At 45.8% G+C, this 13,051-nt stretch overlaps 1 protein-coding gene across 2 annotated transcripts in view; it reads right to left on the bottom strand.

Moving 5' to 3' along the window:
* RIN2 (Ras and Rab interactor 2) overlaps window positions 1-12,806 on the bottom strand; it is a 163,712-nt gene extending 150,906 nt beyond the window's left edge. Inside the window, exon 1 of one of the 2 annotated variants that reach the window (XM_025201906.1) lies at window positions 12,780-12,806. In XM_025201906.1, the coding sequence (XP_025057691.1) occupies window positions 12,780-12,791 (12 nt within the window). In that variant the 5' untranslated portion in view covers window positions 12,792-12,806. Of the gene's footprint in view, window positions 1-8,083; window positions 8,114-12,779 lie in introns of those variants that run through there. The other variant, XM_025201899.1, reaches the window with a different exon arrangement.
* Window positions 12,807-13,051: the final 245 nt, after the last annotated feature.

Below are 13,051 nucleotides of genomic sequence, written 5' to 3'. Positions count from 1 at the left end.
ATATCAAAAGCCTTGCTAAAGTCAAGGTATATCATAGCCACTGCTCTTACTGCATCCATAGAGCCAATCACTCTCCATGTCCTCCATGAATCAGTCTAATCTTCTTTTGAAACTTCTACAATTTTCTAAGTTCCAAAAGTTAACTATGCACTGTGCAAAAAAAGAAAAGTACTTGCTCTGGTTTAAACCAGCCTTCTGATAATTTCAGTGCATGCCCCTTAGGTCTTGTATTTCAGGATTTTCTAAATTAACAGTTCCCTATTCACTGTATGTATACCCTTCATGAATTTACAGACTTCTTTCATGCTAAAACCCATGTCTGACATTTCAACTTTTATAACCAACTTACAAAGACTTCAACAACTCCCAGTTCCTACTGAGCATGCTAAACAACACTTGCCCACAGCTGTAGTAAACTGCTTAATCTCTACAACAGTCAACCCAATTGAAACTACTAATATAAAAGAGTATATAAATACTCATCAAAATCACAGAACCAAAAATTAACATTTCTAAGATACACTTTCCAAAACTGAAACTCACTTTAAATAGTAAGCTTTAGATCAAATTCCAAAACCAACTGCAATTTATAACTTTTTTTCTCAAGACCCTAATATAAACCATGTATAAAAGTAGCACTCATGATCTGGCACTTGGGCAGACAAATATTAAGTGATATAGAGACCCCAGAGTTCCCCAGGCAGCCCAGCCAAGCAGGTGTGGCCCTTAAGTGAACATATTCTAAGAATGTTGGCTTTTTTCTTAGTAGCTATTTAAAACTTTAAAATTATAGTGTTTTTCCATCTTGCATCAACTGCTTTGAACACTGCAAAACAGTTCTTATTTTTAATCCCCAACCATTGCTAAAATAGTCTATTATAACAATTTACGATGTCTGCATCCATGGTAGCCAACATCTGAACATTTTACCATGAAATTATTGTCCAAATAAGCTAAGGTTCAGAAACATGCTAAGGCTACAGCCAGAAGACAACGGCAGTGGTGGTGTTCATTGTGGTAAATTAGGTGTTATTTTTCCACAGATAAATTATGCCCAAACTGTAACATCCATTGCTTAAATTGGTCACCAGTGACATGTTATTAGTTACATTAATGTTGATAGAACTACACATGTCAGGCCCTTAATTACAAGAGAGTGAAAACTAATACAGGGCACCACTATGGAGTTGCTGTGAATCCTGAGCAGAAGGACAGCATATAATTGAAGTGGCCCAGAAGCAGGCAAGACACTGAACTGGCACTCGGCCAAAACTGTCTTTTATTCCACATGGGCCTGTCCATTTAACTTCTACTTTATGCAGATGGACAATGAGAGCGAGTGAATTACACAGTACATAGTACAACCCACACCCCTCTTACTGGCTCAGCTGTGCTGACTGTCTGGATCAAGACTGCATCTACTCAACTACCCCACTGTACTCTGCATCATGACATCCTTGAGGCTCTGTGGTTCTGAGACAGCTGAAGGCCGATTCATCTCCCAGTGGAAATTAGAGCAGCCACAAGGTGTCTACACATAACATTCTGTGGTTTTCTATGTATATTCATCCTCGTAAGCGTGCAGTTGAAGTCTGCTATTTTAAGGCTAGATAATATGTGGCTGCGGTATTTTGATAACTTTCCTTAACTGAATACTTAAATATCTTTTATGGCATATGTACCAACAGTAACCTATTAACAGAACAAACTAGGCAAGAATTTAGCAGAAAGACAACTTTAAGGGTCCTGCTGGGAGTTAACCAAAGTAAGGGAAAGTCAGCAACCAGAATGCTAATCATGCATGTTGGAAAAACCATTAAGGCTATAGGTTATTTTCAAGTCGAAACGTGTTTTGATTCTAATACAAAGCAAAAGAGCCTTAGAGTTAATGATTTAAAAGCAGGGCTTCTGTGTTCAGAAAAAAATAAAGGGAATCATTTACACTGCAGAAAGAGGAGAATCACTTACAAGTCTGGAATGATAATTCTTCCTTTCAAGGCACTCATGAGCCCACATGAAGAGCACTGTGCTTGGTCCTGGGCACTGAGCCAAAAGACAGACATTCACATTCTGGGGATGGTGCAGAGGGGAGCGACATGAGCTTTGTTTTGAGGAACGGCTCTAAAAAATGAACAGGCTCAATCTCTAAATGGATGCAATGGAGGTTGGGTAGGGATTGTTAACGTCCTCAGAGGCTGTCAACGTACACAGCTCCATTACTATCTGTGGAGCTGTACTGATTTACAGCTAAGGATCTGCCCATAACATTTAAACAACCTACAAAGCCATGTAAGTAGTTCAGGCCAGACCTTCACAACACTGGAAGAGATAACTTCCCAAGGTCAAAACTGGCCATTTGCATTTTGGAAACTGAATACAAGTACACAACCTCCTAAAATCTACTTTTCCAGGGAATTTCAAATACTTCCTGTGTTATAAAATACTAAAGATCAAGTGGCAGGACAAGATTCCAGACACATAGGTGCTTGAAAGATCAAGTTCTCCCCAATATTCACACTTTACTGAAACTGGCACAGCTAAGATGGGCTGGGTAGCTTTCAAGAATCCCCAACACTCACCTGCCAAAGAATATCTTTTATGGCGAACTGTCAAAAGAAGTACGCTCTCGCGGCGCACCAAAGAAGCAGTACAAGGACACTCTGAAGGTGTCCCTAAAGAGTTTCGGCATCGACCTGGAGTCGTGGGAGCAAATTGCTCACAACCGTCCATCCTGAAGGTCATCAGTCCAGAACGGAGTACTGGCCTTCAGACAGCAATGTATGGCAAAAGCAATGAAGAAACACATGGCCAGGAAAACTAAAACCCCTCGTACCCAGTCCTCATCGCTTTCCTGCCCCTGCTGCAGCAGACTGTTCAACACACAAATCAGGCTTATAAATCACCTACATACCCACATGACCTAGCCTCCACCCCACTTCTTTCTCTTTCCTTTATCTCCCTTTCTCCTTTTTCCTTTTTTTTCTCCTTTTCTATTTTTTTCTATTTCTCTTCTTCCCTTCCCCCTCCCCCTGCTGGATGCAGTTGTCTTTGCTGACGAAGGACAAACAACTATAAGGATTAAGGAAGTAGATTAAGTCCTCTTCCATTATTGCTACCTTGTCCTCTCTCTTATCCAGAGATCACCTCTACCTGTTGTGCTTTGTTTTTAGGAAGCCATAGGACAGTGAAAGATGTATATATTGTGTTTGTACAGCACCTCAAACAATTAGGTCCCAACACAGTTGAGGCCTCTAGTTCTACTACAGTCTACATCAGGGGTATCAAACATATGGACTGCAGGCTGGATGCAGGCTATGGAACTGCTCAATCTGGACCACTGGGCTACCAACAAGGCACCAGAAGTTGGCGGGGGGCATGGCTGCATGGCCTGCTGGAAAATCTAGGGACCTGGGGCCCAGGTGGAAGTGCCAATCAGTGACACAAGGGCAAACAAGGGCCAATACAGCCCCAGTTGCCCCCTGGTTGCTTTGCCTGTTGCCACTGCTGCAGCCCCAGCTCCTTGGCCACTGGCCCCATCACTGCTTCACTCTGGGGCTATTGCATTCCCCATGCCCCATGCAAGAGCTAGAGCTGGACCTCTCAGGACATGAGACAGCAGCAGCAGCTTCAGCTCTGGCATAGGGCACACAGTGCAAGCCAAAGCTGTGTCACATGCCCCATATTCAAGCTGCCACTGCCACTGCCTGCCCCAAGTCACAGTCATAGCTGCTGCTGACATGACCCAGGCTGGATTCAACCCACAGAGCCCCATGGCTCCCATGTGTCCCAGAATAGAAGGTAATTTTGGCACACTTGGGCTAAAGGACAATCTCAATAAAGGCTCTATCTATCAGAGGGTTTAGGTGCACTGCTGACCCAGTTTCTGAGAATATTGACTGTAAATAGGATTAGAGTTCTTACTCAAATTTAAGATGACCCCCCCAATAATTAGATTCTACATAAGGAAAAATTATAATTTTTTAATACATTTTCATGTATAGAATCTAATTATTGGAGAACCATCTTTAATTCATCCCTCCCACCACCACCACTGCAGGGGAGCAGGAAGTGGAGTAGGTGGGGAGTTCAAGCAGCTTGACCCCTGTTTGTCACTGTCCCCCTGCTACCTCTGTGCCCTGCCTTCCTCCCCTGGCAACCCTGGCCCCCTCCTCCTCCCGCTCCCCTTCCTTTCCTTCCCTCCTAGCCTCTGCTCCCCTTTTTCCCCTTCCCCCCACAGCCTCTCTGTTTCCCCCTTGCCCCCTACTATTCCCATGCAGACTCACAGGCTCTGCCCTGTTCTAGCCCAGGGTACTGAGCATGACTCCAGCCCAGCCCCTGTAACAACCATGTGAGCTGCATGCCGTTGCTGCAAGGTCAGGCTATAGCCATGCTCAGGGCCTCAGGCTGCAGCATGCATGGAGCCTGCCAATGCAGAACAAAAGTAAGGAGGGAGGGAAGAGCAGGCAGAGGAACAGAGCCTGCATGGAAGTGGGGAAATGGGAGGGGAGAGGCTGCAGCTGCAGCTATGCCCCAGGTAAAGGGTTGGAGCTTGAGCCACAGGAGCTGCCTGCCTGCCTCCCCTGCTCCTACCTCCTCCCCACTGCCCTTGTACAGGATTCTATGAGGGGCTTCCCCTCCCGACACACATTAAATGGGGAAAAACTCCTCATCTTAGAATTGAGCAAATACAGTAAGATGGAGAAGTCTTCATTGTTGAAATTTGATGGATGTATACTTCTCTCTACCAATCTCAAAGTAAACACAAGAGAACATTTCTCCTGTACGGAACCAGCTTGTTTTGAAAAATTTACACTGAACAAATTTCTCTGGCTGATAAAATCCAAACCCACAGACTTTGTTTTAGCATTCCTCATGGAAAGCAAAAGGTTACAAGGACTCAGTTTCAAACAGCATGAGGACACCTGGATCATGTTACAACATTGCACCATTAACCCCCCCCCCCCAGAAAAACTGCACGCTGCTACAAAGATCAAAGCAAACATAAAAGTCCAGCAGACCAGCCTATCAGAAATGTGTCCCATATGCTGGTATTTGATTAGGCAATTTTTAAACAACCAGTATACAAAAATCTCCCTGGCTTTTTCCTAGGATGATTTGATAACTGGCAATATCACAAAAGTCTTATAAAAATAAAATAGAAGACTGAATTAATTGCCACTTTTTTTTTTTGACGTAAACACTTTTGAAATGTATCACCTGTTAAATGAGTATACAGTTTCAGAGACTCTCTTTGCGACTCTCTTTGTTCAATTGTATTTAAAAGTACAGCATGTGCTCAGTGTAAGAACACTGAATAATGTATATGCTTTTTGCTTATAGGCAAAACAAAGTACAATGAGGAAGGAGCAAGTTGGAGATAAGATCAACTACTTGAATATGATTCAGTTTCAACTGATGCTGATTTTAGGAGCAGTAAGTGTAAAACTGATATAAGCAACAGCTGAATCAACCCCCTAGGCTCTTGATCTAATCAAGGTCCTCTTTTCTGTGATTGGTAGCCTGAATATCATGAGCTCTGAAAACTATCTTGGGATGTTCTGCATTCTTTTTGGCTTTTGTTTCCATTCCTGATTCGTGTCTTTATGGAACTACAGCATTTAATGAAGTAGTTCTTAATCTTTTTAAATTCAAAGCACCCCTCATTAGACTCAAGACACCCCTCAGAAGATGCCAGCTCTTAGCTTTCATTTGTTTTTCGACTACAGAAAAACACTGGTACATTCTTTCTGTTGCAAAAAACTCAGTGTCAAAAACATTCTGGTCTGTTGTGGTCTATTTTTAAATCTCTGGGTTTATCTGGCAAATAAATCATAGGTAGGTAGTGGCCTACCTAACCATGCTAAAATTCTGCAGTACCCCTGCAGCACCCTTAAAATGATCTCACCACACCCTGGTTGATATATCACTGATTAAATGGTAGTGACCAGCACCTTGTCTATACTAGGGTTTTTCCCCACTAATCCTTCCTACTACTGTATTCTCACTGATTTAGTTCAAAAGACAGACAAATGGCAGGAGATTTAGAATAGACAGGCAGACTGTATTTTAACCACCGTTTTGTCTAGAACCGCTGTGAATGGGCTTAGAGGACACAACAGTTGGACACATTACAACCTTTGGTGCCTGGTGTTATACTGATGCTGCCACATTTGCTCCACATTTGGAGCAAAAATAGCTTTTAAGAATAAACTAACATAGGGAAATCTATACAGCAAGACTCACCCGTAATGTGGGCTAGGCACTCCACCCCATTTCACTATTGTGGTAATGCCGCAAAAGCTATGTAGGGGAGAAGGAGGAGGGAAGATTATCTGTATCTTCTGTTCATCTTAAAGGGATCTTTATCTATGCCAACCCAAAACAGGTTGCAATGGGAGGTTTGGGGGCCAACCTGAAAAATGGTCACACCATCTGAAACATTTCAGATACAGTGGCAAGGAGCATGGAGCAAGCAGCCACTGTTCTAAACATACAGGTTAGACTAGTGCTCAAAGACAGACTGCTTGCAGAATTAAGAAGAGAAATCAGTGCCCCTCCCAGTGTCCTGCATGAAACCTGATTACTCAGGCTTCTGTGTAGGAGGGGCAGAATTAATTCACACTATGATTCAGCTCTCTAGGTCTGTAGCAAGCTCTGATAAACAGAAATGCCAGTAAGCATTCACAAGTCAAACTTTCATAAATGCTAAGACTCAGGGTAAGAACAGGATGTAAAAGCAATCTTGTTTAGCACACACTCAGTCACATATAAGTGCACTATTTCAATATGCAATATAGTTATTTCTTGCTAAGCTTCTCATCACCTGCCACCTGCAAGCATGCAGGTGCACTAATTTTGAGTATGCTAACCTCAGAGATATCTATTGGATAGTAACTCTATCTACTACAAGCCTCCTCATCAGGATCAAGAGCTAGACGATGTATTCTCTGGGCAGCTAGCAGACGCCACACAGGCGAGGGAGGCGGTGGTCATGGGAGATCTAAACTACCCAGATATCTGCTGGGAGGAGCAGACAGCCAAAACAAGCCACTCATGGAGGTTCTTACACTGTGTGCAGGACCTCCACCTAACCCAGGTGATGTCTAGTCCCACCAGGGGTAGTGCCTTGCTTGACCTGGTCTTAGCAACAGGGGATGATCTCGTGGGGAACACGCGAGTTCGTGGTAGCCTGGGAGATAGCGACCATCACTTGGTCAAGTTCACTATCCAACAAAGGGTGGGCAAAGTAACTAGTGGGGCTAAGGTGTTGGACTTCAGAAGGGCCAACTTTAGCAAGCTTAGAAGGCTAGTTAGTGAGGGGATGCAACTCAAGAACATAGAGCATATGGGGGTCTAGGAGGGCTGCAGGTATCTCAAGGGAGTGATCCTTGGGGCTCAAAAGGAGTCTATCCCATTACATAGGAAGGGAGGTAAAGGGGCAAGAAAGTCCCCTTGGCTGAACAGGGAGCTCCAGGAGAGTCTGGGGGCAAAGAAAGAGATGTATAGGCAATTGAAGCAGGGAGCAGCCACCAAGGAGGAATCTCTCTCCCTGGTGCGCTATTGCAGGGAATCAGTTAAACAGGACAAAGCGGGGCTTGAGCTCAGGCTGGCTTCAACAATCAAGGACAATCAAGTCCTTCTTCAGGTATATAGCAGGCAAAAGGAAAGCTCAGAGCAACATAGGGCCCCTGCAGGACAAATCAGGACAGCTGGTGGCTGACCTGGTGAATCTATGCATCTATGAAACTCCTTATCAAACACCGCATATTCATCAAATTTCTCCTATCTCATATAAGTTTACTTTGCATCAATATGTATTTCATTAACAGAAGATAATTTCCTGCACTGTGCCAAATGCTTACTTATATTTCCTTCCCCCCAACCAAATATGCACTAGCAATTAATAATAAATTACTTTCAAGTGCCTATTTTTTGTCAACCACTTAAAATATTTTATGCATCTCTTATGAAAAGGTTAGAAACATTGTTGGTCTTTAAATAAAAGGTCAAATAAAAAAAAATTAAAAAAAATAAATGAAAATAAAGGTCAAATGTTGAGATTTGACACAAGGCTTTTGCTTACCGAAAAACCTTGCATAGATGAGCGCAGTGGCCAGGTTCCCCAAGTCAAGAATGACACCAGAAAGTGAGACCGTAATTCAGTCCGAATGCCCATTTATATCCTAGTCCATGGCTGCTCGAAATCAATAAAAAGGCTCCAACTGACTAACATACTTTGGAAACGGCCTTTACCTTGCTACTGCAAAGGCTTTAATAATGGTGTAAATTACTGGTAATTCTGATAACTGCTTTATAATGTGCAATTAAAAGAGGACCAAGTTCAAAATCATTTTGGATAGTGAACTATTGAGTCCTTATAGTAGGAGGGAAATGAAATACAGTATGCATCACAACTATGTCATAGCCATGTTATATCACAGAGATAACATTCCACAGTTTTCCTTGAGTTGCTACAGTGACAGTGGTGTTTTGTGATAAGCTACATACTCCTTTGTAAAGTATTCAGTCACCATGTTGTTTACTAGATTAGGGGTCAAAGCAGTTAAAAGTTAAAAAAACCCAAAGCCAACCAATTTAAATAATAACTTAGGGTCTTATCTTACATTACAGACTCAAGAGGACAAGGACTAAGTCCCCCCTACTTATTTGTACAGTGTCTAAGGGGTCTTATTCCAGTAGGAGTTTTCTAACCAGTTCATCAATACCCAGATTAAAAGATGGACTCGATATAGAATTTCTGGTGTTGTTTGCTTAGATTTTGGCATTTATTCTACTCTGCCAATACGACTTTCCCTTATTTTGCACAGTTATTTCACTGCTAGTTTCCTGGCTCCATGCCATAAGTGGGTTTTGACCCATAGACCTGTTGGTGATATTTTCCACCCACACTGGAGTCCCATTTCCAGTCTTACTGTCTGGGTCAGCAGGCATGAAGAATGCTGCAAAAAATCATTTTTAAACCCCAGAGAAGGAAGAACCAGTCAGCTGAATGCAAACACCAGAAGTGATGCAGCTCAGCTCTCCCATCCTGAAAGACCATGGCTGTGACCTGGCCTGATGGGTAGTTAAAGAAAGTTGTAGTGCACAGGGTACCACACAGGAGATACAGAAGCACCCTAAAACAGGGGTGCCAAATTCATCCAGCCCTGTACGCCAAATGAGGGTGCCAGACCAGGCTGTGGACTGGATGAGGACTACCTTCTGTGAAGCACCCACAGTGCCAGGTCCAGTTAAGAAAGCATGTGCTGGCCCTGAGGCACACTGTGCACACAGCACATGGGGTGGCCTGGGGCTCATGCTCCACAGGGGTTTGGGCTGGGGCACTGCATGCAGCCCAAATCCCAAACTCCACTGTGCCACCTGCATCACCAGGCCCAGCTTGCATGTCATAGGCAGCACGTGCCTTGTGCAAGCCCTGCATGCCATCTGCACAGCAAGCCCAAAAGCCGGTGTGAACTGCACATAGTGCCTGGGGCTGGACTGGCCATGTACACTGCACTCAGCACAGGAGGCTGGCATGGGGTATAAACTGCATGTGATGACCTGCCTGACCTGCCCTGCATACTAGCTCTGGCACAGCCCATGACACTAAGTCCAGCCTATGCATGCTGCAGTGCACACAGCCATGGCCACCTGGATCTGGATCACCTGGCTCCATGGACTGTATCTGCCCTGTGGACCAGACAGTATGTCTGACACCCCTGAGCCAAAGGAAAAAGGTGGATATTTAGCTGAAGAAATCAGCTAATTTCTTCCACAGTTATCACACAAGAGCTGACTGCAATTTTTTTCTGGAAAATATCATTTCAAACAAAAAGTGTTTTTTCTAGCAAAACTAACATTTTCATGGAAAAATTTAATTTTATCTGAAGTTTTCCAGGACACCAATGAAAAGCTGAAACTGATTCCACAACATAGTGATTAATCTTTATTACATGTTAATAAGTTGGCCAACAGATTCCAGAAATCAAAGGAAAGCATTGCAAGATATCAACATAGAATATTTGAGAAACCTTTCATTCCTTCTCATGTCCTTGTGACAAAGCACTTAGCAGAATCCTTGTGATCTGACAACCACACTGTGAACACTTTGGCTCTGGCTTTGAACATGCAACCTCTGGACTACCAACTATATATGCCTTAGCACCCACAGCACCCCAACCCAGTTAAAGAATAGATTCCTGGAAAGCTGGATTTAAGGAAGTTGTTTTATACAGCTGTTCCTCTACATTACGCAAGATGCCAATTTTAATTTCTTCCTCGTTGTATGGTAATCCTGGTAACTAATATACAAGATAAAGCATTGTTAGCAATATCAAATACATTAAACACATTGTGCAGTGTTTGATACTGACCAATTCAAAGCAACGAACTCTACATCAATGTCTCAATATCTTCAGAAATATGGCCCATTTTTTGTTTAGTTGTGCGATGAACAAACATCTATAGCTCATAGAGGTCTTAGTGCCCGTATAATCACAGAACATTCAAATGACTCCCATTAAAAGCTACTTTTTAAAGAATAAAATATAAGATCCACCCCTTTCAAGCAGCTCCTAAGCTCCAGAAGCTGCTGGCTTTTTCTTATGCCAGGTCTACATTTGGAGTGCTTGGCAGGTATAACTATATAGGTGTAACAAAACTCTCCTAGTACAGATGCAGCTTGAACAGACAAAACAGGGCTTGTGCCAACATAACTTGTTCTAGCCCCCTGTACCTTCCCTGTCACCTTCTCCCCATCCAGCAAGATAAGTTGTAACAGCAGAAGTGCAGATTTGCCAGAGTAACTGCACCCACACTGGGGTCCTTGGCTAGCACAGCTATGTCTGTCAGAGTTCATTCCTCACCACATTCCTGACGAACAAAGCTGTGCTGACAAAAATGTGTAACATTCATTCATCTGCGGTTATTACTGTTGTTGTTGTTACTATTATCATCACTATTATTATTGTTGTTATATGTTAGCTGTGTTATGGTGACTGTACTAAAGCATCAGGTCCCCACCATTCCAGGCACTGTCCTAACAGGTAACAAAGAAGACAATCTTCTGCCTCAAACAGGTCCCAACAGACAATGAAAAGAGATGGGTGAAACACAAAAGGGGCCAGCATAGGTTGGAAAGATAAAGCAAAAGAACTCAACAGGAAAACGGAAGTCACACCTAACCCAGGCCAGATAGCATGGAGGTATAAACATCATAGAAAAGGAACAAGGTACGGAGGACTAATTTAAGAGAGATTATACAGGAGTGATGCCTGTGGTATCACTTCCTTAGAAAGCAAGGAATCCCCACTCCCTTTAACAAAAGGGGCTAACCCAGGGGTGTGTAAAATATGGCCTGTGGGCCATATCCGGACCATGGAGGGACTTCATCTGGCCCACAGCGGGTACTCTGGTCCCACCTGGACCAGACACCTTCTGGCCCATGGCATGTCCCACCATCCCCAGGCATGCGGCGAGGCTGGGGTGGCTCCGCAACTGGACTCCATTTCCCAGTGATCCTGGTGCCAGTGGCTTCTTCTGGCTGCTGCCACCACCAGCCCCAGCCCCATAGAGACCAGCTAGGACCCACACAGTCGGGGCCTGAACCCTGGGCTGAGTGCACAGCCCCAGCCTGCTCTATACAGGAGGTGGGGGTCCCTGAAGTGCCTGCTCCAGATCCACCGGCCACAATGTGCGGCCGGGCAAAAGCTGCTGCTGGGTGCAGGAAAAAAGTGGATTCTGGTGGCAGGCACACCCATCTCCCCCTCACTGCTGTTGGGCCCTTCTCACTGGCGCATCCCAGAGCTGCAACAGGGCTGCCCTGCGGTTCCTCCCCACCAGTACGGGGGCCTGGGGTGGCCCAGAGGTGACAATGGTGGTAGCAGCAGAGAGAAGTCACAAGGTAGCAGGATGCAGCAGCGAGAAGGGTCTAGCAGCAGCAAGGGGGAGGCAACTGCACCCACTGCCAGGTCCCACTTTTTTCCTGTGCCCAGCAGCAGTGTCTGCCCGGCCACCACCGCCACTGCTCATCATGGTCGGGGTGGACAGTCTGGAGCAGGCACTGTAAGGACACCAACCCCAGAATAGGGCAGGCTGGGGTCAGGGCTGCACGCATAGCCCAGAGCTGAGCAGAAGCTGCTTCTGGGCCCCAGGAAAAAGCAGGGCTGGTGGCAGGCACAACCGCCTCCTCCTCGCCACTGTCGGGACCTTCTTGTTGCAACCACCCAGAGCCCATGCCAGGGCTGCCCTGCAGCTTCTCCCCACCAGGCACGAGGGCCTGGGGCAGCACGGAGACTGCAGTGGCAGGGAGGAGAGCCTTGGCATGGGTTCCTGGCAGCCACAGTGAGAGAGTCCTGGCAGTGGAGAGAGGTGGCCGTGGTCGCTGCCAGGTCCCACTTTTTCCCACCACCCAGCAGCAGCTTCTGCCCAGCCACCACTGCCACCTCCATGTCTGGACTACTGCTGCCAAAGCTGGGCAGCAGCTCCAACCCCTCCTCAGTGTAGAAGGGTGGCCCAGAGGTGGCATTGGTGGCAGCCCTGCTTAAGTTGTCGCCTGCCTGCACCTATGCCAGCTCCCTGCCCGCCCATGGCCCCATCCCACACAGGGAGGTTTGGTGAGCTGTTGCAGAGTGGGGGGAGTGGACCCAGCCTGGACAGCTCCCTAAAATCCTGATGCTGCAGCCTTCAAAGATGCACACCACCCCCACCACCCCCGTGGGACTGACAGCCCATGAGACCACAGGCTAGACAACCCCCTCCCCCAGGGCAAAACCTACCACAGAGCCCATCAGTGGCAGGGGCAGCCAGCAAGTGCCACATTCAGGCAAACGGAGGGCAGGGAATGTGGCCCTGGACACCAGCTACAGAGGCTGCAGGAGCCAGCCAAAAAGGCTGCGCATGCATGCGTGTGCGTTATAGCACAGCACTGTGTGGCTGTGCACATGTGTTACAGCACGAGAGAGAGAGAGTGCGTGTGTGTGTGTGCCCCAACCCCCGTCCCTCCCCTGCCCCCTCACCTTGCCCTTCCCGCCCGCACCCCCAAGCCCCG

This window comes from Alligator sinensis, unplaced genomic scaffold (genome assembly GCF_000455745.1).
Source record: "Alligator sinensis unplaced genomic scaffold, ASM45574v1 scaffold140_1, whole genome shotgun sequence".
NCBI classification, from domain to species: domain Eukaryota; kingdom Metazoa; phylum Chordata; order Crocodylia; family Alligatoridae; genus Alligator; species Alligator sinensis.
Note: the sequence above shows the minus strand (reverse complement) of the source record. Positions and strands in the feature narration are given on the sequence as shown.